This window comes from Aspergillus chevalieri, chromosome 1, assembly GCF_016861735.1.
Source record: "Aspergillus chevalieri M1 DNA, chromosome 1, nearly complete sequence".
Classification (NCBI taxonomy): domain Eukaryota; kingdom Fungi; phylum Ascomycota; class Eurotiomycetes; order Eurotiales; family Aspergillaceae; genus Aspergillus; species Aspergillus chevalieri.
This window is the reverse complement of record NC_057362.1, coordinates 2891189-2919040: the sequence shown is the minus strand read 5'-3', so window position 1 is coordinate 2919040 and position 27852 is coordinate 2891189. Positions and strand designations below refer to the sequence as shown.

The 27852-nt window shown below is 45.3% G+C and overlaps 4 protein-coding genes across 4 annotated transcripts; all 4 read right to left on the bottom strand.

Annotated features, from left to right (window-relative positions):
* Window positions 1–369: 369 nt before the first annotated feature.
* On the bottom strand, window positions 370–4696 carry ACHE_10991S (uncharacterized protein; the record flags this gene model as incomplete). Its single annotated transcript, XM_043285419.1, has 2 exons — window positions 370–3876; window positions 3926–4696. The coding sequence occupies 2 exons, from the start codon at window positions 4694–4696 to the stop codon at window positions 370–372; spliced, it is 4278 nt and encodes a 1425-aa protein (XP_043132111.1).
* Window positions 4697–6959: 2263 nt separating this feature from the next.
* On the bottom strand, window positions 6960–7363 carry ACHE_10990S (uncharacterized protein; the record flags this gene model as incomplete). The annotated part of the gene is made up of 2 exons (XM_043285408.1): window positions 6960–7158; window positions 7233–7363. 2 exons carry the CDS (start codon window positions 7361–7363, stop codon window positions 6960–6962), a joined length of 330 nt encoding a protein of 109 aa, XP_043132110.1.
* Window positions 7364–7399: 36 nt separating this feature from the next.
* Window positions 7400–7891, bottom strand: ACHE_10989S (alpha/beta hydrolase; the record flags this gene model as incomplete). Its single annotated transcript, XM_043285396.1, has 1 exon — window positions 7400–7891. One exon carries the CDS (start codon window positions 7889–7891, stop codon window positions 7400–7402), a length of 492 nt encoding a protein of 163 aa, XP_043132109.1.
* Window positions 7892–14005: 6114 nt separating this feature from the next.
* ACHE_10988S (uncharacterized protein) lies at window positions 14006–15271 on the bottom strand (the record flags this gene model as incomplete). The annotated part of the gene is made up of 2 exons (XM_043285385.1): window positions 14006–14339; window positions 14391–15271. The coding sequence occupies 2 exons, from the start codon at window positions 15269–15271 to the stop codon at window positions 14006–14008; spliced, it is 1215 nt and encodes a 404-aa protein (XP_043132108.1).
* Between the last annotated feature and the right edge of the window lie 12581 nt (window positions 15272–27852).

The following is a 27852-nucleotide window of genomic DNA, read 5'->3' as shown; positions in this document are numbered from 1 at the left end:
CTTAGATCCCATATGGAGACCAGGCCCTGGTCTGAAAGCATGGACAGGCTCATACCATGTGCTTAAGTACCGATCTGATCAGAGGGCTCATGGTGCAGAGCCAGTATTTGAGGCTCCCATACCTATGAACAGGATATCAGAACCACAGACAGAAGCCAGATGTCCTAGCGCCAGGCGCCCATGCACCTCGTTGACAGACCGTAGTGGCTCTGCGACCAAGGTCTCAGGACCAACCTGACCCTCGAACCGCTAACAGGCGACCAATGGCATTATGGGACCTCTACAGCCATCACTCCACGCTTGTACGACCTCATCAGTCTATGGAATACATTCTTAACTCCATAATATATTTCGGCCATTATGTACATATTATGATATCTCGTCATCCGTTGTTACTGCCGCGTCTGTCATGTCCTCAAACAATTTTGTGACCGAAGCCACCACTTGCCGGGTCACATGAAGCTCTCTTCCTAGGCTCATGAGGATGGTAAAGGTACCGTCATCAATTGCTGCCCGAACGCACTGGTTGACACTGACTTTTCTCAGGGCATGGTTATAGAATTGGGCATTCTGGCCCTCCGCACGCGCATAGTTGCCAGCGAGTTCTTGTGCTTTGCGTGGATCTGAAGCTTCAACAGATATACTGTTTACCTTCGTCCATTCCCCGTGCTCGTAGGCTCGGAAAGTGATGGTAATATTCTGGCCAGGTTGCATACCACTGGGAGATCCGGAGGCGGCCCAGCCTTCAGTAGTCATCAGTGGAAGTAAAGGAGATGGAGGAATCACCTCAGCTCTGTTCAGGCGCGCTCGTTTTGGTCGTCCCCAAGGTCCAACTGGCCATACCCTTTTCCTGTTTCGAGAAACCCAATTTGTCCCAGCTGTTGTATTCAAAGTGCTGTGCCCAGGTTCTTCGCTCTCATTCCTTGGTCGGGTCCGTTTTGGCCGAGGTAGATCGGCTTGAGGGTCTGCTGTGGTTTGGTTTCCTTCCACCCATTTACTGAAATCAATCTGCGTAACAGCCTTTGATGCCCGCGTCATTTGTCCACGCTGAGGATTCTGCTCGACTTGGTCTGGTTCAACGTTTCCCTTGTGCCGTTGCCGTTTAGCTTTATCTCGGGTATTTTTAATCCCTGATGGTCGGTGTAGTTTTCCATGACGCTGAATAGTCTTTATGTTAGAGTCTGGATTTCGAGTTGATGCTGTTCCTTGAGCACTCTTGGCTTTCACTGGGGTTTCTCGGGGGGGGATTGACTCTCCCCCTGCATCGATGCCTGTCAAGGCCGACTCTTCTCTGGCTGGTGTGACGAGTTGCTGATGAGTCATATCTGTGGCTGTGCTCTGGGCTTCTGCTTCATATTCGTCGTCAAAAGTTGCCTCAAAAAGCGCAGCTTCTGCTGCCGCTCTCTCATCCACTTCTCTCTGGAACTGCTCTTGATCAGCTCGGTCAACGTTTAGTGTTTCCTGCTCTTGCTGAGAAGGTTTCAATGCTTTGTTGGATGTTTCTCCCATTACAGTCGCCCGGCCGTTATGTCTTTCTGGTACCATTTCTTGTGAATCTGGTTCGTGTGTTTCCTGCACTGATGGGTTCATTGTTTCCCGATCCAACTGGATATCTTCTATCCTTTCCCCAATTGTGACCGTTGCCGGTGCATTCACCGTTGGTAACACAGGATCTGGGAGGTCATCTTCGTGATCCGGATCCAGCTGGTCAGTGATGGCAGCAGCAAGAGTGCCTGCCTGATTGATATCTTGTAATGTAGGCCTTCCATTCACCCAAGATGTTTTGATCCCCACAGGTTTGGAATACCGTGATTGCTGACCCTGTCTCAAATTTCGGCTGTGAGGCCGCTGTGAGTTGTCATCATCCAGATGACTAGCCCGTTCGCGCCATCTTGCAATCAGGCTAGGCAAATCCAGTTGCGTGACAGGACGAGTATTATTGCCCTCAGATGCCAATGGGTTGTGTTCGGCCTCATTTTCCAACCGGGCTAGAGCCTTTGCCCGTTCCTCATCCACTTTTTTCTCTTTCCGGCGAGCGGCTTTGCTTTGTTCTTTAATCAACTGAGTACAGTCTTGCAGATCTGGACTGCCTGTTGCTTCTTGTTCCACAATATCTTGGAGCATACCATCGAGTTTCTCCACATCTTCAGCGGTGATACTACTGTCATGGGTAGCTTCCTGCTGTGATTGCCCTTCATCGTCAACTTCTGAGTTTGGCTGTACAGCAGCTTCTCCCTCTGTCTCCTGTGTTGGTCGTCCTTGTTCAACCATCTCTCCTGCCTCTTCTGTCAATTGATTTTGTTCAGTACTCTCTGCAGCTTCATGCTCAAGCAATCCCTGTTTAGCGTGTGCCTCCTCCACTGTCAGCTGCTCCTGTCCTCCTTGCTCCCCATCATCTGATGACCGCTCCTCTTGCTCAGTTCTCTCTGGAACCATTCTTTCTTCAGCGTAAAGCTGAAATTGCTCGGTTCCGCTGGTCTCAGGCAATAGCTCCAGATCCTTTGGCACAATGGAGTCCCTTGGACTTTCCTGGGTGTCTGTAATCATTCCGGGAGCATCGTCCATAGTGCTGTCTTCTCTTGTAGGGAAGTCTTGAGGGAGAGACTCTTGGGAGCGAACAAGATTGGACTCCGCCGCACGCTGATTTTCTTGACGTCGATTTCGCCTTCTCTCCCGCCTCTGGCGACGTTTCTCTCTGCGTGCTTTCCGCAGCTGGCGGCGACTTGTAGGGTGACCTCTATGGTCACTGCGCGCTAGAGGATCTTCCGCTCCTAATTCAGAATCAAGGTGCGGAGAATCATCTGGAACAAACAAAGATGATGAATGATTTGAGGAAGGTTCCGATGAGGGCCTCCTGCTTGTGGTCAAGTGCTGCCGGGATATAGAGGGTTTACCAAAGAAGGCATAGTAGACACACCGTCTAACATAGAATGAAGATACATGTTGTTGCAAAGATGTTGGTGAATGCAACTTATCCAGAAAGAGGTATGAGCGATCTAGCCGCTGTGCTTGCACTGAAGGAGGTCCACATCGATCTGTCAGTTTAACTGCCCGGCCAACAACAGACTCCGCAATCGGCTGGTTCTCATAGGGGATCGCAAGAGAGAAGAGATCCGTGATACGATCAACAAAAGAGTCAAACACATTGCTGTCATAATAATATCGATCAGGTTTGCGAGCTTTAAGCAGGGCTGCCTGTGCGATCTGTCGATCAGGGGATTGTTTTAGAATGTTCTTGATATGCTCGGAGCGAAAGCCCAGTTTCCGCGCAAGTACAGCCATGTCATGAATGGAATTCTCATCCGCCCTTGCGCGTGTGGGTTTGGCCTTGAGAGTGTGGCTTTGTTCGTCTTTGGCCATCTCAGGGTACCATCGCATGGCGTACATCCAAATTTGGCGATATCCCGCCTCCTTCCGTTCTGCAGAAGTACCAGGCTGTCGACGAAAAGCCGTCTCTGATGTTTGGATTTGGCAATCCTCGTCAGCTTGACGGGGCTGGAAGCTATGGGTCAATGCTTGTTGTATTGTGGGTTGTTTCTTGTTGAGAACCACCAACCGCTTTACAGCATCGGCGCAGGCGTTAAGATAGGAGATGTCGCGGAAAAAAGTATGAAGGGATGGGATGATACAGTCACAGGCTTCTAAAGATTGCATTTTATGCCAAATGGCAGCACGCTCGGCCTCCTTAAAGTCGGTGAAGACTTCACCACTGAGGATCAAGCCTTTTACAGCATTTCTATCTGCTTTGGAAGCCTTCGGGGCGCGCAGCTGCAACGTATGCACTGTATGAGAGTCGATCTTAGCCATCTGCACGTGGTTATAATCTACAAGCGTGGCCCAGAATCTCTTTATGTGCTCAAGGTAGTGAATAATCTCCTAGATGAGGTTAGCGAGAGTCAGGGCGTAGTTGAAGGGGGGGACAAACTTCATCACATTTTATCGCCATCACCTTATTCAAGGACCCGAGGCTCATCCCATTCCAGAGTCCAGGTATTGCAAGTAAACCGTCAAACGCTGCACAGAGGTCAACATTGTCTGGAGAGGATCTGAGCTGCCGCAAGCGTTTGGCTTTGTTGTCAGACAGTCGAGACCACCAACGTTTCTGGAAGTGGGCGTTGTGCTCGTGCTGGTATTGACAGATTTTCCGGTACACTTCCCCATCATTCGGCTGTTTCTCGTTTGCGTATTCATCTACTAGAGCGTTTCGCAGGTTTGGGCTGATGTCTGTGGAGAAGTCAGGGCCATAGCTACTGGGATGAGGGGAGGCAAAGGGCAAACCATCTAGATAGAGATTCACAGTCCACCACCGTTCTGTAGGCGGCAGAGTTTCTTCTGCTGCCTTGAGCCTGTGTTGACCATGAAGGCATTGGACCTGGCCAGTTGGAAATTGAAGGCGGGGGTAACACGCAGTGTTATTAGCCATCAAATCCTCATTAGTTATCCCCCCATCTTGACAGGCTCTTCTCAAGTCTTGCCTGGAGACAATAGCTGTCACATGGTTTCGGATGTCCAGCCGATGACAAGCATCCTTACGGAATATTTCACACAGTCGCTCTACATTTTTTTGGTCGACCTTTGTGTTGGCGGATGCACGGAAGGAGATTTGATCCAGATCAATTTTGGCAGTTCCTTGGTATTTCAGTTGCCGTTCAGTAGTCAATTGCCATTCGGCACTGGTAAACATGAAAGACTCCATGTTTGTATTTCTAGAGGAAGGGGAGGCGGGGGTACTCTAGAAAAAGAAAATTCTTTCTGGCTATCTTTTTGGTTCCCCACGGATGGATGCCCAAAGGAATTTATGCTTGGAATGGAACTTGTCTCCGTGAAGTGTCGATCACTCCTCGCTGAGCCTATCCTCGCTGAGGTGGCTCAACCATTGAAACATCCCTCTCTCCTCCTTATATTTTGCTGAGTACCAGGACTGCGAAGTTTCTCTTCTTACTTGTTTCATTAAGGCATTGCTTTGGACACTCATCCCCTACACTGCTGTTACCTGCCGTTATTATGACCAAGGAGGGCAAGCGTGCTACACAAATATCCTTTGAAGGCCTCCGGATTAAGGGACAGCCTATGACAGTCTCACCCGCCTCTGCATCCAATAAGCTCCACAAATCAGGGGGCAGCAATGACCAAGAAAATCTCAGAAGCAAGAGAGCGTCAGTTGGGCACGAGCCATCCAGAAAAGCTCTCAGAGGCCAGCCAAAAAACCTGCAACTCCCTAATATTGTCAGAACAGGAGACTCAGTGGCCCAGCCACTGATAATACGAAATGAATCCCCCTGGAACACAATGAAAGAGGTCTTTACTTGTGATCTGGCAGGACCGGTAACTCTTGTTGTCCATCGTACTAGTCCTTCTCAAGTATTAGCTGTACGTGAATACTCCCAAAATGGTGCAAAGAAGGTGTTACAGGTATTGCAGCAGCCTCAACACCCAAACATCACTTCCGCCACGGATGTTTTTCAAAACGAAGGAAAGCTGTATACCATTGGTGTTGATTTCCATCTTACTCTGGATCACCTTGTCGCCTGTGATGTTTTTCCGTGTGAGCTCCAGTTAGCTTCCATCCTTGCACAGGTAAGTTTATCCAGGTCCATCAACTGGTGATGTCGCTAAATGCGAGAAGGTTGTCAATGGACTGTCATATATATTGACTATTGGCTTGGAGCACCAAGCCATTGAGTGTTCTAATATCCTCTTGGGCCTCGATGGCCGCGTTCAAATAGGTACACAAGATTACATCAATGTCAGTGGTATACTGTTTTATATAATAGCTGACGAAGTTTTTGCAGCGGCTCTAGAACACTGCGTGGAGCGGCGACCAGATAAATCACAGGCTCAATCTCTGAGTGCTCTTACAGTGATGACCATGCTACTCATGCAGAAATATGCAAAGGCTGATGGTGCAATTGGGATTGATGACATAAACCGTTGGCCTGTCGAGTCTGAGTCTGTGCAGTTTCTTTCAACAACCACATTGGTGGCAACCATTGAAGACCTGAAAGAGGTAGGCAGATTCTCACTTTATATGCTTTTCAGAATCTCTTACACATTTATTAGCAACCGCTCTTCACTGAGAGGCGTTGGTCTCCAGGTGAATTGATTGGACTCGCCCGTCTTTCCTTGATTTCCACGCATACCTTCATACTGAAGTGAAACTATAACACATTTATAACACAAACATATCTATATTTCTCTTTTTATCCTTTTTGTCTGGTTTTTTTCTATTATTGCTGGTGTATCCTTTCATTGGAGTGCTTGGCCCTTATTACTTTTCACTTGCTGAGTATATCTGAGCACACAGCTCAATATGATCATTATAAGCTCCTTGTGAGAAAACACCAAGAAATTTGCTAGGCACTATATGCTATAACAATACCATCATTAACTACCCCTTCCTTTTTACAAGTATGGAAATTATTTGGTACAGAGGAGTGCAAAATCAGTTTCACCAGTACACACTCTTTGATTCTTTCTGGGGCCCACTACCATGCCACACATAATATGGGTGCTGTATAACAAGTGAAAAAGGAAGATTAAACCACCAAGAGACTAGCCAGCATTTGTATTAACCACAAATTACAGAAACAGTGTATTCCATCAGAGAGCATAATGAACAAAGCAAGTCTATTGTTTACAGAGTAGTGACCACCAGGTCTGAATTCACTTTCCTAAGATTTGATACTGAGGACAACGTAAGTTACACGCTTCTAGTATGCAAATGAAAATTGTACAAGCTAACAGATGGAGATGCTGTTAGTTAATTTGCACATTAGTCAAACACCCTATACATCAACAAACGAAGAGGATTAGTGGTCATGCTGTATGTTGATAAGACGTGATCCATTTGCAACTAAAGGTAGGCAGACCTTGCAAGCCATTGCTTTATTATTTCATTTTAACAGTCGACAGGTACTTACAGAGTAGCCTTGTCATTTACCACTTGCATCCGGCTATATCTATTGGACCTCGTTGAAGTGCTTCTTAAGGAAGGGCAAGACTTCATCAAGAGCAGCCTTGACAGCCTTAGATTCATCATAAAGCTTGTAATGCGTCACACCGGGCAGCTCGACAAGGTGCTTCTCCTTCGAACCGGCGCGGGCGTGAATTTCGTGAGCATCACGGAAGGTACCAAAGCCATCAGGAACGCTGCCGACACTGCCATTCAGGGGCGGGCCATGAGAATCTCTGCATAGTTGAAATCATCCCAGGTGAGGGCGGTGCTGTTGAACAAGAAAAGACCGCTGGTAGCACCGCATGGAGCCTGGCCCCGGCCTGTCTTGTAATAGTCAGTGGCCTCGACAATATCGGGGTCCGAGGTCATCTTCTTGGCGTCTTCAACAGTCGGAGGAAGGTAGTTCATAACAAAGCAATCGCCTCCCTGAGCTTCGAGAGTACGCTAGGTGGCCATCTTCTCGAGCGAACCAGCGAAGTCAAACCCACCGAAGGCCTCCCGAGTGAGATGGCCAAAGTTAGCGGGCGTGATGCCAACGCAGCACTTGAAACAGTAATCGGCCATGGCAGTGTTGATAGCATAGGCGCCACCGCCACAGATACCAAGCACACCGATGCGCTCTGGGTCGACGTATGGCAGGGTCTGGACGACCACGAAGCGGAAGTCAGATACCTGGAACTCGGGGTTCTCAATGAACCAGGGCTTTCCGCCCGAGGCACCCTGGAATGATGCATTGAATGCAACAACCACGAATCCGGCTTCAGCCATTGCCTTGCCGTAAACATTGCCTGAGGTCTGCTCTTTGCACGAGCTGATCGGGTGGGCTGAAACAACGGCGGGGTACTCCTTGTTGTCGAAGTTAGGTGGGAGGTGAATGTTGGCGGAGGTTTCCCACGCGATGTTAGGGATGCTGACGGTCTTAATCGTTTCGGACATTATGGCGGTTGTATTTGTCTGGGATAGATATGAAGTGTGTATGCTTTCCAAGAGGATTTAGTATGTTTGGTGCTAAGGACCAATTTATAACCCGTATGGCAGAAGCGATAAATCCCCGGCGGCATGATGTTATAGCGCAGTAATATCCGTAGCTTCTTGGACAAACCGAAAGATTTCGGGATAGAGTACATGGTCAGCATAACATAGAAAGATGACCCCGATATGATTGGCGAGCGAGCAGGCCGCATATATATGGAATCCACAGGAAACCCCAAAGATTTTCGGGACCTCTACCAACAATGCTATCCCCGGTATTTCCATTCACTGATAACAGAACTACATCTCTGCCCTTTCCATTTTTACCCATTAAATTGCACTCAGATTATGCGACTAGTGGCTTGGTAGTGGGCCCCAGAAAGAATCAAAGAGTGTGCACTGGTGAAACTGGTTTTGCACTCTGTAACTGTCACATCAGTAAATCAAGAGAATTTATTTCTTTTAAATACATCTTTATCACCAATGCTTCAAATTGTAGGTAAACATGAAACATCCAGAAAAAAGAAAATTTCGCTAGCAAGGTGATTATAAACATTCTTGGGATGAATCGAGATCTACTAGAATTTCCACTTTGTAGTTTTACCACCCTGCCTTGCGTTTATTGAGAGTTCGCTGGCCCTGCAGGCCGTCCAGGCCAATTAAAATTCCGTAAATTATGCAGCACTTGCATGGAAAATGGAACAGATGATCGATCATTTACAATCACTGGGAAGTTGAAATCCCCGAGCTAAGATCCATCGTGATGTGGACTCCAGCCTTTTACTCTTAGCCAATGATTTGGTTTTAGTCCTCTACTAACTCTCAATTAGATGATGGCTGGTACTCAAGTTCCATCAGATTGACACGTTGGTGAATATACTCTCGGGTGACCTCTCGAATGTGGTCTTGTATTTCATCCGTTGCAGAGACTGGGAAAGGCCCATTAGCAAGCAAATATACTGGTCAATGGTTGTCAGTGCCTTACCCATTACTAGCATCTCACCTTGCTTATCGCAAATATTGGGAAGTCTCTCTATCAGAGCGCCGGACGCTTCAAGAGAGATGATATTTTGGTAATCTGGAATGCCCTGGTAAAGAAAGACCCTCTTATGCTTGCCAAAAAGTAATTTATCTTGCATGAGCTCGTCTTTCTCCAGGTATACAGAAATGTTGAGTATCTTATACATCTCATCTGTAAGCGGCATATTCATCATACATAAGTATAATCGGACTTACATAGCCATCATCCATGATATCATCCACCAGAAGACTGTTTAGTAACTTTTCAGCAGCAGTTGCGATGTCTGCCTCGTGAATTAGTTTTGCCCACCATGACCGGAGTATCAACTGACCCATTGAAGCCACCTGCCAAACCAGATGAAGTCGACGGATCCGAGATGTGCAAGTGTTATACCCATAAATCATTTGTCTTGAGTAGGGAATTGCTGCGGCGATCCCAAACCCATGTGCCACAACAAGGACACTCTCATAGTCATTGACACGCTTGCTGATTCCATGGGGTCCTGTAAAAAGCGCCAAGAACGAAACGGAGCCCTCATTGTTTGGGAGGAAGTGCCGGAGCATATTGGCGGAAAAACCTTGGCGCGGTTGCACAAACAGATCTAAAGAGTCCTGCTTTCCTCGTGACCATGATGTGATGGTGAAGGGATGTGTTTGTGCCCATGACCATAGACTTACCGTAGGAATCCAAAGGTTAATATACTGACCTGCTTCCACTTTGACCAACCGAGGAAGGATGATCTGGATCTTGATGACTGCCCCGCTCATCCCAGCAGGATCCTCCTTTGTCTTTTCTCCCTGTCTACAGGACACTATAGCTCTGGGAGAACCGCGGCCCGCAAACAGTCCATTTCGAAAGAGAAAAGTCATCAATAGTAATATTGACGTCAACCCAAGAATCCCAAGAGCAATGTAGATACATAGTTTAGGAAAATGGCTTTCTCTGGGAAGGTGTCGCATAACCCCGTAGACATATACCCCGACAAGGATCTGATGCGCCCGAAGGAAAATCTCGTAGGCCCATCTGCGAAATTGTGGAAGAGACAAAATAGTGAAGATCCCTGAAGACGAGGCGCCCTATAAAGAGTCAGTGATTGCCAGTCTCCTTGCTCTTCAAACGTACAAGGACAGCTGCAAGATTCCCTGGCTCATGTATCGGAAAATCAACTTTCAAGACCAGGAACGCCACCGTGATGTGGAAAGCTTGGAGGGCAAGTGTCATCCAACCAACAGCCCGGTGAACTCTCTTGCAACTTCGCAATGTGATTCCCAGAACATCTGCCAAGAAACTTAGATGTATGGCAGACAGAAGGAAAATAAGATTGATTGAAGCCAGTGCTCCAGCACGATGACAAGCCACTGTCAAAGAGCTATATCTGAAAAAAACTAGGAAAACATTAACTGTAATGTAGGACAAGTGAAGAATAACGCTGCCTCGACTCCATGGACCGCAAATTCGGTGTCGACGGAGCAAAAAAGGAAGCATTACATGCTGATGTATGAGAACATCCAACATTTTAGTCCATCTCCTTAGTGAAGAGGCAGCCCTGACAACACAAAATGATGCAAAAATGCCGCCAGCGACAATCGCATAGGTGTATAAGATATTCATGCTTCACATGGATAGAGCTGGATTTAAAGATGAATGCGAAAACAGAAGATACATAAGTCAAAGCAGAGAAAAACAATTTTTTACAGTAACAACAACGATAACAATGGAGCGAAATGAAAAATATCCCATGCAATTTATTATAGTCAGGAGGCCCCAGTTCACTGAGGGAAAAAGCCGGCTGTGGCCAATTGATCCTCAGGGAAGCTTTCGCTGAGGGGATTGTATCGCGATATCTCAGTTGGCATAACAATCAAGTGAAGTCTAAAGCATTTGGCATATTTTCTGGATATCAGCAGAGAAATTTTTCTGAAATACTCTTCTATCTCCCTGGCAGAGATATCAATTGAAACTGTACTTAATTAAGCACCAAACTTCGAAGTCAGTCCCAGTGTTGCTTACTTTTCCCCAGAATGACAAGTCGATATTCATTAGCTAAAAATGACAAATTCTTGATCTAGCCACAGTTGAATAAAAGCTTACTCGGTGCCTTAGTTTGAAAAATGACAACAAGAACGGCAAAGAATATTTTGCCCTTTTGTGGATTAGCAAAGGAAAAGCAACGATGTGCAAGGTTATATGATTTTGTAACCAGTCCATTATAGATGGCCTAATCAGAAAAACATAGGAAAGGAAGAGAACAAAAATCCTGTAGTATCATCTGGGTTCATTTAATCTCTCGCAAAAACTGATGGCGCACACTCGGTGGGAGCCATTTCCATTTCATGTTAGGCGTTATATTTTCGATATCCCACCGATAAGTTTCGAGCAGCCATTTATTCCAGTCCCAATCTATCCACTCCTCAAAGTGACATACTGGTTCCCTACCGTGAGTCTTGAACCACCTAAGAAGAGGACTGATATATATTCCCGGGAGAAATATGCTTTCTAGGTCATCGTTTCTCGGGTTAAGAGACCGACCGACAGCTGCATGCCCAAAATCGATGAATTTGATGCATAATTTGGACAGGTCGGAATCTATGTCTTGAATAATGATGTTTCGCGGATGTATATCACCGCGTCTCAAATTGATTTTATAGAATTGCGACTCCAAATTGACGATTTGTTTCATCACGGCTTTCCGGAAATCCTGAGAGACGTCTGCAGGTAGAGTAGTCATAGGGAACCCATCCACGTATTCAAGCAGTATCAGTCGCACCGTGCGGAACCGCTAACAGGCAGCATTTTCCCTGACGTATTCGACGTCAACGAAAAGGAAGGGATCCACATCATCACTATAATGATCGTATTATAGAGGATCATACAACTTTGCAACGACATGGGTATTGGAAAGTTGACCAGAAATGACATCCACCAAAACTATTTGCGAAGTTTTTCCATCACCTACTCGAATAAGTTTGCGTATCTTGAGATGTAAATATTGAGAGCCCAGCCGGCCAGTTATAGGATTTCGGGTAAGACAGCGTGTCAAGATATCTGTGTTTTCTCTCTTGGCAGCTTCACCTGGTGTAAGGAAGAAGCTCTTGATCTCCAGGGTTTGGGTGGAAGATGTTCGACAATCGAAAATTCGTAGTCCTTGACGTACGGGGGATCGGGTTTGGGTATGTTATTTAATGTGTTATAATCTGAGGAAAGTGTTATCTTCCCTTTAGGCAGTGACAAAGCGAGAAATGGGAAGCCGCCTTCAAATGTTTGGTAAAAACATGGCCATTCGAAGGCCGACCCTGCGGATATCCTGAGGTTCTAAAAAGCAAAGTTGTACGCAATTGTACGTGGTTGTACGCAATGTTATATAAACCCATTCATCCATTTACTTAATTCTTCGCGATCAATATACAAGTCATTCAGCATTAGTTACCTTCCTAGTTTTGACTCACCCACTGAGTATGTATACTCAGTTGGCCTTATTTCTCTACATGTCTGATGAATCACATGTGACCTCACCATGGTGGTCAGGTCTGGAATCCCACATAGTAGAAACTGGGGAAGATGCCTTAGCAACTCACCAAGCCGCTGTACATAGCGGCGCTGACATCATTGCATACACAGATGGCAGCTTGACAGAACAGGGTGTTGGAGCAGCAGTGGTTTCACATATAGGGCGCCAGGCAGTTCACATTGGCTCCCCAGCTACTCATACTGTATATGCAGCGGAATTGCGAGGCATAGAGATGACTCTCACCCAGATATGCAACATATTTGGACTGACATCACAACATTCCCATCGGGCCTATACAGCAATCATCTTTACAGACAATCAGGCAGCAATTCAAGCGTGTTCAGCTCCAGGAAGGTCTTCTGGCCAATATATCCTGAGTGAGATTACATGCACTGCATCTCAATACAGGAACGCGGCTGGGATATACAGCTGCATTGGCTCCCGATTCATGAAGGCATCTATGGCAATGAGTGTGCTGACGCTCTGGCAAAAGAAGCTGCTGATTCTCCAGCACCCAGTGGCATGGAGGAGCTCACTCTCATGGCTAGCACTCAAAGAACCCTCCGCATGGAAGCAGCAAAAGCATGGAAGACTGAATGGGCTGCTTCCACCCATGGGAGCTCCCTCCGTCGTCTATGGAAAGAGCCTTCAAAAGCACCAATGCGACTATACCAAGGCTTACGGAGAGCCGCCACATCAGTCCTCATTCAAATGCAAACTGGGAAGATTGCGCTAGCTAGTTATCTTGGCATCTTCAATGCTATGGAATCGACTGAATGCTCTTGTGGACGTGGCCTTCAAGATATACCCCATGTTCACCTCCACTAAACAAACCAGGCAGGACCCCGGATGTGCCATCTTATACAGGGATCAAGGCGGGAGCTAGATTACCGGGCCTACCTAACAAGGCCAGACCTGGTACCAAAAGCAGTGCGCTTCATGCTTGAGACAAGCCCCCTAGGCCAGTTTCAGACTCTACTAACCACATACCGAGTCACAGCAACGGACTTGAAGCAACCGGTAGCATAGCGTAGCCAAAGGTTGTGCGCTTGCAGAAGTAGGGACAGAAACAAAATAGTATCCAACAAGCCCATGGACCTTTGTGGTCATAAGAACGGCAGTACGAAATTAGCAGCACAGGACATACAACATGCGGAATGAGATATCAGGATAGGTATAGAAAGGCGACAATGTATATAGCGACTTCCACTACGGCAGCTTACCCGGCCGCCCCGCAGGACCTGCCGCCACTCGGCCTACAGGGCAGACAGATGCGTGTATGAACTATAATAATAATAATAATAATAAAATGGTATGCTTGCTCTTGGTTATGATGATGGGTCGGTTTCTACTGTGGAATTGTGTACAGATTGACTTCGTACTTGTTCTGCTTTATATCTGATGTAGGATGACAGAGTGTTGCAATTTATACTTGCATGACAGAGTATCAAGTCAGTCTATATTTGGAAACATGGGGGTAGCCACATGGGTGTATTTGTTTACAGACAATAGATGTAGAAGCCAAACTTGTCCGGTACTACAGAAAAAATCAAGTAATCTCTGAAGTCTCAGAATCATGGAGGATCTCCAAAATATCTCCTGGAATATCGCTCTCTTGCACAGCATTTGTCCAGGGTGCCTCAAGGCATTGGTCAGCTAAAGCTGCGTCGTCCTCGTCATTCGCACGGCTCAATTTCGCCTGATCAAAAAGTGGGAATCCATCTAAATGGAGGGCGCTAACAAGACCTCTAGGAACTTCTCCACGTATCAGCGTTCTCATAATCGGGTTTATTGATGGAAGCAGGCGAATAGTTCCTGGTCGTACACGAGAGACGTGCGTGATGAGGGCGTTAACTTGGGCATTTGTGAACATGTCGCTTTTCCTGATCAATCATTAGTCAACAGCCAAGTTGAATAAGAAATCTAAAGTATACATTATTCTGAACAATTCGTCGTCACCAAGAAGTAAGAGGCCAATGCCAAGCTCACGCGAGAGTTTCCACCACCATCCTCCATAGCGTACAATATTGCTAATATTGTCTCGGCGAGACTCAAGGCTCTGGTGGCGACCGAAATAGTTTGGAATTCCTTCAATTATGCAATTCAGAACATAACTCGATTTCCGTTCATTCTTTCCACGAGGCCGTGGACAAAAATCTGCTGGCCGTTTGCACATGTCTTTATAATTTATGAAGAGCAGCAATTCTGCAGCGCGAACACTGACAGGATCAGCAATTGTGTTGGAACGCAATTCAATAAAATATTCCGCTGCTGCTTCGATGCCTCTCCATCTAGTGGGAATTCCAAGTGCATGCAGTTTTCGCGATTCATTTTCCACCCAATTTTGTAAACCAGACCTAATAGTTTCACAAGGATTATGGCAGACCAATTGTGCTTCTGCTCTGAGCACTTCACGGACGTGTTCATCACTCAACCGTACCTCCTCTTCTGTGCATTCCTGAATTTCAAGTCTCTTCTGTTTATTCCAACCCTTTCTCATTTTTTTCCCAAAGGCACAAGTCTTCAAAAGCAAATAAACAGTTCCATCAGATTCAGTTGCAGGAGACATTGTTTCCGGCTTCTGGCAATAGCGCTTGCGGACTGCCGTTGTCTCCTCCATACTTTCCCGTTTACGCGGCGTGATTACGGAAGAAGCAGGTGTAATCTCTTGTAGACCATCCGCTGGAGAATCACAATCCGTTGGAGTAGGATAGGAGAAACCTCCTTGATCACAGCTTTGGAGAGAAGTCTCCGCCTGAAACCTGAGCGAATCCCGACGGTCCCTTGCCGGGCCAGAGTCTGAGAAGATGGACATATCTAGGTCGTCCAACTCATTCGAGAATTGAATATCCAATCTACCAAAATCGTGGCTGTCCGATTGGAAACAACTAGAGGATTCGAGGGGTTGACTTGTGATCACAGGTAAGTTGACTAGGTTATTGGGTGGAGCATTAACGGGAAGCTCGCTAGAAGAAAGTGATCCGACATTCGGCAGAGGAGGATAGGCTCCTAAAGAGATACCACTCAATCAATTCATCTGAGAACTCGAAGTTGAAGACAGTTGACATGTTGACATCAATAGAAAATAAAAATGATCCACTACCCGTGATTGTTTGGTTCAGGAGAGGTGAGGCCAGAGTGTCTTTCATAGAAGCCTTGACAGATGCAGGTTCTGGTTCGTCGCCCAGATGGAAATCCTCAAGATAGCCCGCGGCTTTTAAAGTATGATATAATGTAGTGATCTCTAAAGGATTTAAATATTGAATTGTTTCAAAAAATTCACAACCCGATCGAATGAACTGCCTGAATATGAGCATGGATAATCAATGCAATAAATATGGATGTTAAAACACCTCCGATCTCTTTGCTTTAGCACAATAATAATCCACATCTCCCTTCTCAAAAACTCTTCTCTAGGAGTCTTTAAGTGCCTGAAATAACAATAACAATAATGATGGTGATAAAGAGAAAAAGCCTGCAACTAACCTTGAGAGTGATATTCAAGGAAATCATCTTTTGCAGGGTTAGTGAGGAATATCGATCAGTGAACTAAAAAGAAAACTAAAAACTATGGGTTGCCTTAGAATGGAAGAGGAGGCAAGGGTACGCTAAAATTTGACAGCAAACAATCAATAGAATGATTGAGCTCTTAAAGCGATGATGCAAATTGAACCGTCCTTCAGACAGCTTCTCGAGAAAAAAAATAATGAAGGAGAGGGGATAGAGGGGGGAGAAGCACTTCTCTCTATAGGCACCTAAGTGAAGTTCTCAGGCGCAAAAGGTTTAATATTCAAAAAGACAATAAAAGAGGGCCTTCAAGAAGAGAATATGAGGCCTGTTTAATTGTGTATTTGAATGGGTGTCACGGCACTCGACTAGGATAATGGAACATCCAAATCATGGGTTCTACCTAGGTAGCTATCGACGAGAATAATCAACATGAGGAAGGAAGAAAGGAGGTGACGCTGTATTTCTCAGCAAAGCAAACAACTGCATCTCATGTGATAGCCAGACAACATGACCAGGCTGTCACAATAGGTGTGCAGGTGATAAACTTGCAGATCATACAGTAATGGAACCCATCTCCGCCAAATGTACACAGCCGTCCTATGGCCGCAGATCACATTTGCCAGTTCCACATGGTTCGTACGGGCTGGATGGGGCTTCAAGGCGGCAGAAAATGCTGCTAAGAAAGCCATGGAATCTATCCAGCACAAGGCCCTCTACAGGATAGCTGGCGCATTCAGAACAACCTCTCGAGCTGCTCTGGAGATATGTCTCAACATACCTCCTCCCATGATTGCATTGGAACGTGCAGCCCAAGAATCATACCTCCGAATTGCCACATCACCTCTTATGGCCACCCTTAGCGAGATACGACACTCCGGCCAACGACCAGCACCAAGGAACGCAAGGGAACGACGCATGCGATGGGCCACCAGCCCAGACCATGACCCTCTAACATCACCATTAGAGCGATGGGAGCGACGAATCGCAATTTCTCAGGACAAGCTGGAGATTATACACCCACATGTGACCCCACCTTGGTGGTCAGGTCTGAAATCCCATGTAGCAGAAACTCGGGAAGCTGCTCTAACAGCCCACAATGCCACCTTACACAGCGGAGCCGACATTGTCGCGTACACAGATGGCAGCTTGACAGAACAGGGAGTCGGAGCAGCGGCAGTTTCACCTCTGGGGCGCCAGGCTGTCCGCATTGGCTCCCCAGCTACCCACACAGTATATGCAGCGGAATTGCAGGGCATAAAGATGGCGCTTACCCAAATACGCAATGCGGGCGGGCTAGCATCGCAATGTTTCCATCAGACCTATACAGCAATCATCTTTACAGACAACCAGGCGGCAATACAAGCGTGCTCAGCTCCAGGAAGGTCTTCTGGCCAATATATCCTGAGTGAAATTACACGCACTGCATCTCAACTACAGGAACGTGGCTGGAATATACGACTGTATTGGCTCCCGGGTCATGAAGGCATCTACGGCAATGAGTGTGCTGATGCTCTTGCAAAAGAAGCTGCTAATTCCCTGGCACCCAATGGCGCGGAAGAGCTCACTCTCCTGGCCAGCACTCGAAGAAGCCTCCGCATAGAAGCAACCAGTGCATGGAAGACTGAGTGGGCTGCTTCCACTCATGGGACCTCTCTCCGTCGCTTATGGAAAGAGCCTTCAAAAGCACCAATGCAACTATACCAAGGCCTACGCAGAGCCGCTACATCAGTCCTCATTCAAATGCAGACTGGGAAGATTGGGCTGGCCAGCTATCTTGGTACCTTTAAGGCTATGGAATCAACTGAATGCTCTTGCGGACGCGGCCCCCAAGATACACGCCACGTTCTCCTCCACTGTACGAATCAGGCAGGACCCCGAATGCGCCATCTTATGCAGGGATCAAGGCGGGAGCTGGATTATCGGGCCTACCTCACACGGCCAGACCTGGTACCAAAGGCAGTGCGATTCATGCTTGAGACAGGCCTTCTAAGCCAGTTTCAGATTCTACCAACCATATACCGAGCCACAACAACGGACAGGAATCACCTGGCAGTATAGCACAGCCAGGGTTATGTGCTTGCAGAAGTAGGGATGGAAACGAGACAGTATCCAAACAAGTCCATGGGTCTTCGTGGTCATGGGAACAGCAGTACGAGACCAGCAGCATGGGACATACAATACGCAGAATAAGATATCAGATATGTGTAGAAAGGCGACGATGTACAAAGCGATTACCATCACGGTGGCTTACCCGGCTGCCTCACAGGACCTGCCGCCACTCGGCCTACAGGGCTGACAGATGCGTGTATGAATAATAATAATAATAATAATAATAATAATAATACAGTAATGGAATATGTTCATTCATCTTTGTTTCCTTATCCTTAATTCTCAACTATTGTCAAACACTATGATGTTGTTCAAAAAGGCAATTAAGAAATTAAGACATTTTCTTTGAATTTGAATTGTTTCTAGATACTATTTCCAACTCATTCTACGACTCATGGTTGAACATTCCACTATCAAATATCATTCACCATTCAGACTTCTCTGAACAAAAGTATGTTGATAGATGCAATGTGAGCGTATCCAGAGTAGGGATAATCTTTTCTTTCATTTCATTGAGCTTCAGCTCATATGACTCTGCTGCTGCTTTCCACAAGAGCGCATTCTGCTCGGCGTCAAGCAGCTCCCCTTGCGCTTTTTTCTGGAATTCCTCGTATTCCAATTGCATTTGTTGGTTCTCTCGCTCAAGTTTTTGGATTGTAGCGGTAAAGCTATGGTCAGAGGCTGACTTGTAATGATCTTCCTATACAAATATGAAATTAGATTCAGCGGCAAAGAAAGATCCAAGGCAGATACCTCAGGCATAGAACCATATTGTGGCAGATTATTAGCACGCACTGCCTCTATAAGGTTGCCTCTCTCTAGCGCATTACAAATCTGTTGAAAATTTTCAAGATTCCCATCACTCAAATTTGGTCGAAAGTGTTCGCGCATTGATTCCGCGACAGACCATCTATATTCATCCTTTGGTCGAGGCCGCAGACGGACCTTTTCTGGGGGGACCTGTAAATGAAGCCGCTTATCTGGAACAAGAATAAGCGGACAGCAATGAGCAAGGAAAGCGATTTTAAGGTGAAAAGAAACATTAACTATGTAAGGAGGAACGCATGAACATACATATATGATCTGCAAGAGCCTCACGGCACTTGGTTCTCCAGAGAGCCCTCGTTTTATTGCTTTTATTACCAGGCGTAACCATTCCGAACTGTGCTAAGTAGAAACAAAAACCCATGGCCAATTTAGAATTCAGAAGTGCTGTTATAGCGGGGATTCGAGGATTTAATAATGCATGAAATGAATTAGGTTCTGCTTAGCTTTTCGAAAATACTCGAGTTTTCAAGACAAAGAAGGCTGTCTACTCAATGTGTGCATTATAGCAAATCCAGCTTCTGCTTCCAACACCCCTCATCCATTTGATGGCCCTACTTCCATGACACTAATGCGCCGCTAGTGTTCATGCTAGTAATTTTCATCCTACCTTACAAGTATAGTACGGAGTATGTAATGAGATATGTTGACTCTTGTCAACATATTATACGACGGAACCAATAAAAATTGGGCTGTATGAGAAAGGGATTTGTGAGTAGAATAGTACTTCGATTTTTCACAGTGACAAACAGGGATGGTATACAGACTATAATGTGAGTGACACAAAGAAGCATAAAATATAACAGGTTTTACCTCTCACTATTCATAGCCGGGATTATAGACTGGATAAGCTATCTCACTTCTGAGGTTGGGAATTAATCGCTCACTACGTGCAGCATTGGCCAGCTTCATGGATAGTAAAACATATAGTTGACATACCAACATGGTTCAACAATTTGTTCACCAAGCACCTACCGGAATCTAATGATATTCTTTAAAATTTCAGTGCTTTTGATCACAATCCTCAGGTGGCTATCTGCAACAGGTAATATGTGAGGTTACTAAAACATCTTCTCATTTCATTGGATTAGTTCCAAGGGGGTTATAACAGAAAGCATAAATGAACACTTCAATTATCAGGAACAGTATGTGGAAAGAAAAACCCGCTGAAAATCCCTATTCAACAGTCAGATCCATGCAGCAGAAGCACGAGCATCAGTGGGTATGCCCCAGTATTGTTTCCACTCTGCCTCTGTATTCGCTTCGACTGCTTTGGATGCATTTATAGCGGCACGGAGCTGCCGTATTGCATCAGAGAGGAATGGATCACCTGCTGGGGTGGACTTAGGTTCAAAATGGGACTGCAAAATGAGCCGCTGCACTACATCAACCACTTGGGCGTGCAGCTCCCAGTAAAGCTCATAGCAAGTGCTGTAGAATTGGTTTTCGTGCTCGTGCCAATCCAACTCCTTTTCAAGCTCTTTAGGCGGCCCTACAGTTTGTGATTTGGCAGCTTGGAGCCGAGAACGCATAGTTTCTAGAGCCATCGTGACACCGTGGTACCTCCTAATGATATTGTCTATGCGATTGACCTCTGGGACATTGGGTAACATGTGATGGCTGTATTGCTCCCAGGCGTAGACGCTCGAAGACTGCTTAAAGATTGAATGAATGAATCCTGTACATCTACTATAAACACTTGATGCTGTATTCTGATCACTTGGACGGTTGGACAGTTGTCTGCGCATGATGCGGGATGATCAACACCATGTATTGTGGATTTCTGGGTCTGATTCAGTCCTTGGATATATGCATGATAGATTTACTTGAAGAAGAGACAAATGTATATACATATATATAGGACTATGGGTGCATGATGGATATTTTCCCTTTCGCCGAACACCCCGTTTTCAAAATAGGTGGGTTCTATTCCTCGTGCCCTGTCAAATCTTGCGAATCGCATTTTTCACCTTCATATCTATACAGCGCGCTCTACCATAAAACAAGTCGTACGCCATTCTACAAATTTTTACGGAACATCACCATCTATAATAACATCAGTCATCGGGTCGGCTTATGATCTACCTATTATAGTACCCCAAGCGTGCCAGCAACCAGACACCAATGTCTACCATCCCAGGGATTGCCATCCAGGTACCTACCCTTGCATACATAGATCCTTCCATCTCCAAGCAAACTGCTCCACGCACGTTGGCTGTTTACCATCTCCTATTGTTGCAATATCTTTTTTGGGGCCCATGTATTATTGTACAGGGACTAACTAGCAATAGCCAATGCTCAATGAGCTTCCTACTGATCAGAATAGCCACCGTGGTCGTTCAACTCGGATCAGCCTGGAATGGCAGATTAGGAACCTGCATATAGAGCGTGAGGTTGACCACAAGAACATCACCATGTTGGAAGACCTGAATCGAACCCTAGGCAATACAGTCAAAAAGTTAACTGCAGCACTGGATCAACGAACAAACAGCACGCACATGGGGCTTGAAAAAGAATTTAGCATCCCAGCCTTAGCATGGAACCTGCAGAGAAGTGAAAGGGACCGTGCCTATTTAGCAGATTTGACCATAGGCCAGCACCAGATCATTGAAGGTCAATTGCATCATATTGCAGTTCTCACTCAACAGGTGGACAACTTGCAGTGTGTCACTGGACAGTCTGACCAAGGCCATGGCTCACGAAACACATAAGATGTGTAGGCCATGTGAATAAAACTCAGTATCACTGAATATTGTCACACTTAATGCATTCATTGAACTGAAGGCTGTGCATTGCTGAATGTGCAACAACTTCTTTGTACTGTCAATGGCACATCTTTTAGTCCTTTTTATTTTGCGTTTGAACTCGTGGCCATTACTGAAATGTAATTTTACTTTCTGTGATGGCCGGCGGCTAATAACCAACTGCCAATGGAGGTAATTCCGAGGTGGGTTGGTGTGTTAAGGATAGGTGCCGTGAATTGGGACAATGTCATGACAAGCGGGGAAAATATTTTTAGAAGTGTCATAATACAGGCAAATACAGCTTATTCAAGCCTTTGCTTGTTTGGTAATGTACCGTTCGACACGTAAACAGAACTGCGATACCGCAGTAAGCATGTACAGTTAGTATGTCTTGGCGATATAGGGTTTGAAAAAGGCTCCGTATGTACACGACATGGAAGGCAATATTGGACGTCACTGTAGATCAGTACCATATACACTCGGATGCAAAAGCAGTGTCGCCCCTAAGGATTTACTTTTGGTTTCTTAAATCTTATGTCAAGAAAGCACTAGTATTGATTAGGAAAACATCCTGAATAACAAGATTCCCAGGCACATAGGCCACCACAGGCCGTGACGAGGCACTAAATTCGTCGGGATGTAGTGGGACAATGTAACTAGAGGTATAAAGACATATATAGTTGTGGTAGCCTGCATATCATTTCGGCAAGGGGTCGGGGTAAATGAATTCACACACATACATACTACTGTACACCATACTTTTGAAAATTAGAGTACATATTTCAAGTTACGTATCATAAGCTAGATTCATCCAGAGAGGCTAACAAGTGATAGAGTGAGAAAATCAGGTTCTAGCTTCCTCAAGCAGCATAGCTGCCGAGTACTAATCTTCAGCACCACGAAGAGGTACCTGCTCATAGCTGAAGGGGTACATTTGAGAGCACTATGCAATCCACCAAAGAGGGGATCAAACACAGATCTTCCATGCAATCCGCCGAAGAGGGGATCAAACACAGGTCTTCCATGCAATCCGCCGAAGAGGGGATCAAACACAGGTTCTCCATGCAATCCGCCAAAGAGGGGATCAAACACAGGTCTTCCATGCAATCCGCCGAAGAGGGGATCAAACACAGGTTCTCCATGCAATCCGCCAAAGAGGGGATCAAACACAGGTCTTCCATGCAATCCGCCGAAGAGGGGATCAAACACAGGTTCTCCATGCAATCCGCCAAAGAGGGGATCAAACACAGGTCTTCCATGCAATCCGCCGAAGAGGGGATCAAACACAGGTCTTCCATGCAATCCGCCGAAGAGGGGATCAAACACAGAATAGAGAGCCATCTCTATAGAACATAGAGGTCCTGGACTCTCACTTTTCGCAACCTGACGGCCAGGAAGAAGCCTTATATGTTTGGGATGCGGAGCCATCACGCGCTTTAAGTCCGCAGAACCACTATGTGAGGTGGAACTCTCTAGTGCGGGGCTGAAACAAAATGTTAGCCGGCCCACTTTTGTCAAAAAAGAGATGGCTTGAATCACGACAATCCTCATCAAATTCGGTTAGTCTTCTTTGAAAGGCGGAATAGAAAGGCTAAAGCAGCCTGTGATGTGCAAATACATTCAAACTACCAGGAATGTTGAACAAAACCCAATATTTGTTGTAAATCATTTGATTACTCTAGATTCTAATGCTAACCAAACAAGTCGAACAGCCATTGGGTTGATCAACTCTGAGAGGCTAGATAGTTTTAGAAAGGATCATAGTGTCTAACAGCTACAGTTTATAACGTAATCAACCACCGAACCACTGACACTACCGAACCACCAGTTTCACCGCAACTTCTAAATCAACATTATTGAACACGCCTTTTGTACTACTACCAATAAAAAATGCTTTTACCTAAAGAGACTCGAATGCAGATGGCTATATCGGCTTGTCAAAAGAAACAAATTAAATCAAGAACTGCTGCTGCTGGGGTGTTTGGAGTATCAAGAGAAACCCTTCGTGATCGGCTTCAAGGTGTCAAACCACGCGCAGAAACACGTGCCAATGGCCATAAATTAACATCCATTGAAGAATAATCTCTTGTCAAGTGCCTGCTGGATGCAGATAAACGCGGCTTTTCAATCCGACCGCAGTTTCTGCGTGGAATGGCGCATATCTTGCTTACTGAGCGTACACAAACCCTACTGCAATTATTGGTGTCAACTGGGCATCTAAGTTTGTCAAACGCCATCCAGCACTGCCTACATGATATAATCAGAGAATCACATATCAGCATGCAAAGCAGGAGAATCCAAAGGTCATAAAACAGTGGTTTGAGACTGTGCATGCAGCTATTCAAGAACATGGCATACATGAAGATGGCATTTAGAACTTTGATGAAACTGGCTTTGCAATGGGACTCTGTACAACATCAAAGAACACCAGGCCGCTTGGTATCAAGAGCCTAATCTTCATCCAGATTGGAAGCTTGCCAATAGCGCCAATGGCTGGACGACAGATGAGATAGGCCTTAAGTGGTGAAAACATATATTCAACCCTTTTTCTAAACTACATTCAGCAGGTGCAAAGCGGTTGCTTATTCTTGATGGCCACTCAAGCCATCAGTCTGCAGAATTTGATAATATCTGCAAGGAGAATGCAATTATCTGTCTTTGTATGCCTCCACATACATCACATCTTCTTCAGCCACTTGATGTTGGTGTTTTTGGGCCGCTTAAACGCGCTTATGGGAAGTTGATTGAGGGCATGATGGCAGCTGGAAACAACCATATTGATAAAGAGGATTTCTTACATATATATCCCTCGGCGCGCGCATCAGTTTTTATTGAAAAGAATATATGCAATGGCTTTGCAGGGCTGGTCTTAAACCACTTAATCAAGACCGAGTGCTTGAAAAGATTACATTTCAACTCCGTACACCAACACCACCACTTGTTGAAGGTTCAATATTATCTGCATTTCAAACACCTCAGAATCCTCGACAACTTGATCACAAGGTCCACAGCATGCAGAGAAGTCTTCAAAAAAGAAAGTTTTCAAGCAGTCCAATATCTCATATTCAACATCTTGAGAAGGCCGCGCAGATGGCAATGAATATGAACCTTCTTCTTTTACAAGAGAACAAGGTTCTGCGCGCTGAAAATGATCGAAAGAAGAAGAAGAAGACAAGGACACATGGCTCTCTAGGGACTGATCTCTTTATATCTGTACAGGAAGGTCGTGAGCATGTTGAGCAGTTAATATGCAAAATAGTGAGCAGGTTAATGAGCAGACTTCTATGCCTCGCCAGCGTGCTCCATCACGCTGCAGTGGCTGCGGGACTGTTGGGCATACTATTAGAAGCTGCTCTAGTAAATAGTTATTCATTTCCTTTTTTTAAATAGTCTAATTTAATGGTATCTGTGGTTGAAAAGCCTCATCAATTTCAGTGGTTGCGGCGAAACTGGTGGTTCGGTAGTGTCGGCGGTTCGGTGGTTGATTACGTTAGTTCCAAGGACCCATATTAACTAAGCAAACATAGATTATGGTCAAATTTGTGCCGCAATCGATCAACGGAAGCAATGAGTTGGATTTAGTCCCATGCGTGGATTTGGAAGATGGGTCAACCCAATTTCCAACCAGTTTTCCACGTACTAAATTATAGGTGTTCAATGAGGTGATATTTGCATGCATCTTAAACTGAGTATGATCCACAAGTTGATCCACGCGTTCCAGCGAAGACACGTGTTTTTGAGCACTTTAGCTTATCAAACAAATGTCTATATCTGTTCGTCGAAATTTTATAGCGAGTCTGCAGCAATCTATTGATAGAGTACACAGAAGAAATAATGCTTTCATCATGCGCAATAATAAGGCGCGGGCCACAGTTTTTCAGATGAATTATCTGATTATCATATCCCAAACTTGCCGATACGCACATCAATATGAAGTAAGTAACTTAGAGACCGTTACAGAGCATTTTTTTGAGAGACAAAGAGCCTGGCAAATATAATTTTTGGAGTAGATTGATGAACTATAATATGTTCATATTCTCTGCAATGTTGTGTAAACTATGATATTGGCTCACAATCTCGTGAGGGTGCCAGTCACAGAATGCTAAATAAATGGCCTGAAAAATCGAGATTCAAACCAGAGTCTTACTCTGTGAGAGGAAATTTCTTTCTCAATATGAGCCAGATGGTTGACAAACAGAGATATCTTAGCCACTCCAATGGCTTAAGGCCGAGGCTTAGAAACCCTAAAGGACGCCACTATCTTGCAATTCAGATCGTACTGATTATTGGATTGGCTTTGAGTATCACATGCTTGTGCATACGTTTATATATTAGGCGTCTCCTATATAAAAAGTTTACAACAGAAGACAGTAAGTATCTTGTCTTCAGTCATCTTGAAATTACAAACCCCTTAAATTGTTTGAAATACAAAAATCACATACAAATGCAGAATCTTCCTTCCTTCCCCACCCAATTAATTGCTTTATACGCTAAGCCATTATCAATTCTTGACAGTTATTCTGACCATAGCTTGGGTAACTATGCGATCCTCCAGCCTAGGTAATGAGCTGAAATATTAAGAGCACACCAGACATTTCTTATGGCTACACAAACAATAATATTATGTAAACTTCGAGAGGTTAGTTAAATAATTGCAAGATCACAAGCTAAATGTCATGGTAGATGCCCTTGATCATGCAAGTTTAGGTCTCCATGTTTGGGATCTTACTCCAAGGACGATTGAATCTTTTGAAAAGGTAATCCTTACCCACTCGAACCATACAGCATATCTTTTGTGCTGAATATGATGTAATGAAGCTTTTGATTGCAGTCACATGCCTGTTTGTTTTAGGACTCTGTTTGGCCAGGCTTGCCCATCTGATATTTTTCCACCGTCTGATGGCGGCAAAGAAATGGCTTCGCTATGTCTTACTAGCAGTAGCCGCTTTGATAATTATTGGATCTTCAGTCATAATCTGCACCTTCGTCTTTGCTTGTCGACCAATATATAAAGCGTGGGATATCTCTGTGAGCGGCAGTTGCATGGATCGCTCTGCGATATTCGTAGCACTTGCTGCTCTAAATATCTTCTCTGATATCTGTTTATTTATTCTACCTATCCCCGTTGTCTTCGATCTGCGCATATCTAGGGCACAAAAAGCCAAGTTTATGGCATTCTTGCTCCTAATATGTAGGTTAGTATATATCACATGCACCTTTGTCTTATATATATATTTTTTTGACCAAGCTCTGACCATCCATTGAATGACAGTACATTTGTCGCCAGTGCAATCAGATTACGAATCACCGTTCCTTTGTTGGGCAGCTATGATTTAACATATCGCATGACTCCTGTTGCACTATTAGTGTATGTACTCTGGACCTCCAATAGTTATATTTTAAGGATATTCTGGGGCATTCGCTAAAAAGGTGATAATAGCGGCGTTGAATCCAACTTAATTATCATTGCGGCTTGTTTTCCAGCAATAAGACAATCCTTTTTGCTGGTCCTCACTTGCGCCAAATTCCCTAGGAATGACGAAATAGTAATGTTTTCAAGGCAGCAGGACCCGAATGCGTTTCCACATGACCGAAGTTGCCAGAGGGTTTCAAATGTCCTAGGCGATGAATTTTCGCCTTCGCCTGCCAGCTCATGGGCACGGGAAGTTTTGTCGACAGCTTAATTGTGGCGAAACCTGAATGGATATCAGTTGATGGTGCTTTTCAGTCATCACAACTCCAACAGCTGATGTAATGCGTACTATTCAGACATATGTTTAGCTAGAGAGAGGGAGAGAGAGTATGTGTGTGTGTATCTATTTTATGTCGAGTTTCGGATCTTTCCAGGCATCCTCGGATTGGAGACCTCGGAAACGGGAAAGCCCTGGTCCCGGTGCGGGACATACGACGGGCAGATCGGAACTGCCTGTCATCTAGCTAAGCTACCATCTATCATTTAAATACAGGTAGCCCTCTGTGCAGGGGGGAGGTGCTTGAGTTTTCACAACTGTTAAACCGCAAGTTGAGAAACTTGGAGATGTCTTAGGGAGGAAATCGAGGGAAGGAAACAGAGAAGGGGAAGTGGGGGGAAAAGGAAGGGAGCTAGAGGTAAGCCTAGAGGTTCCTAGGATTGATGCCTTTAACATCCTAATGGCGTCTGCAGATGGCTGTGTAAAATTGCCATTTTCCCAGCCAACCTGCGTATGGA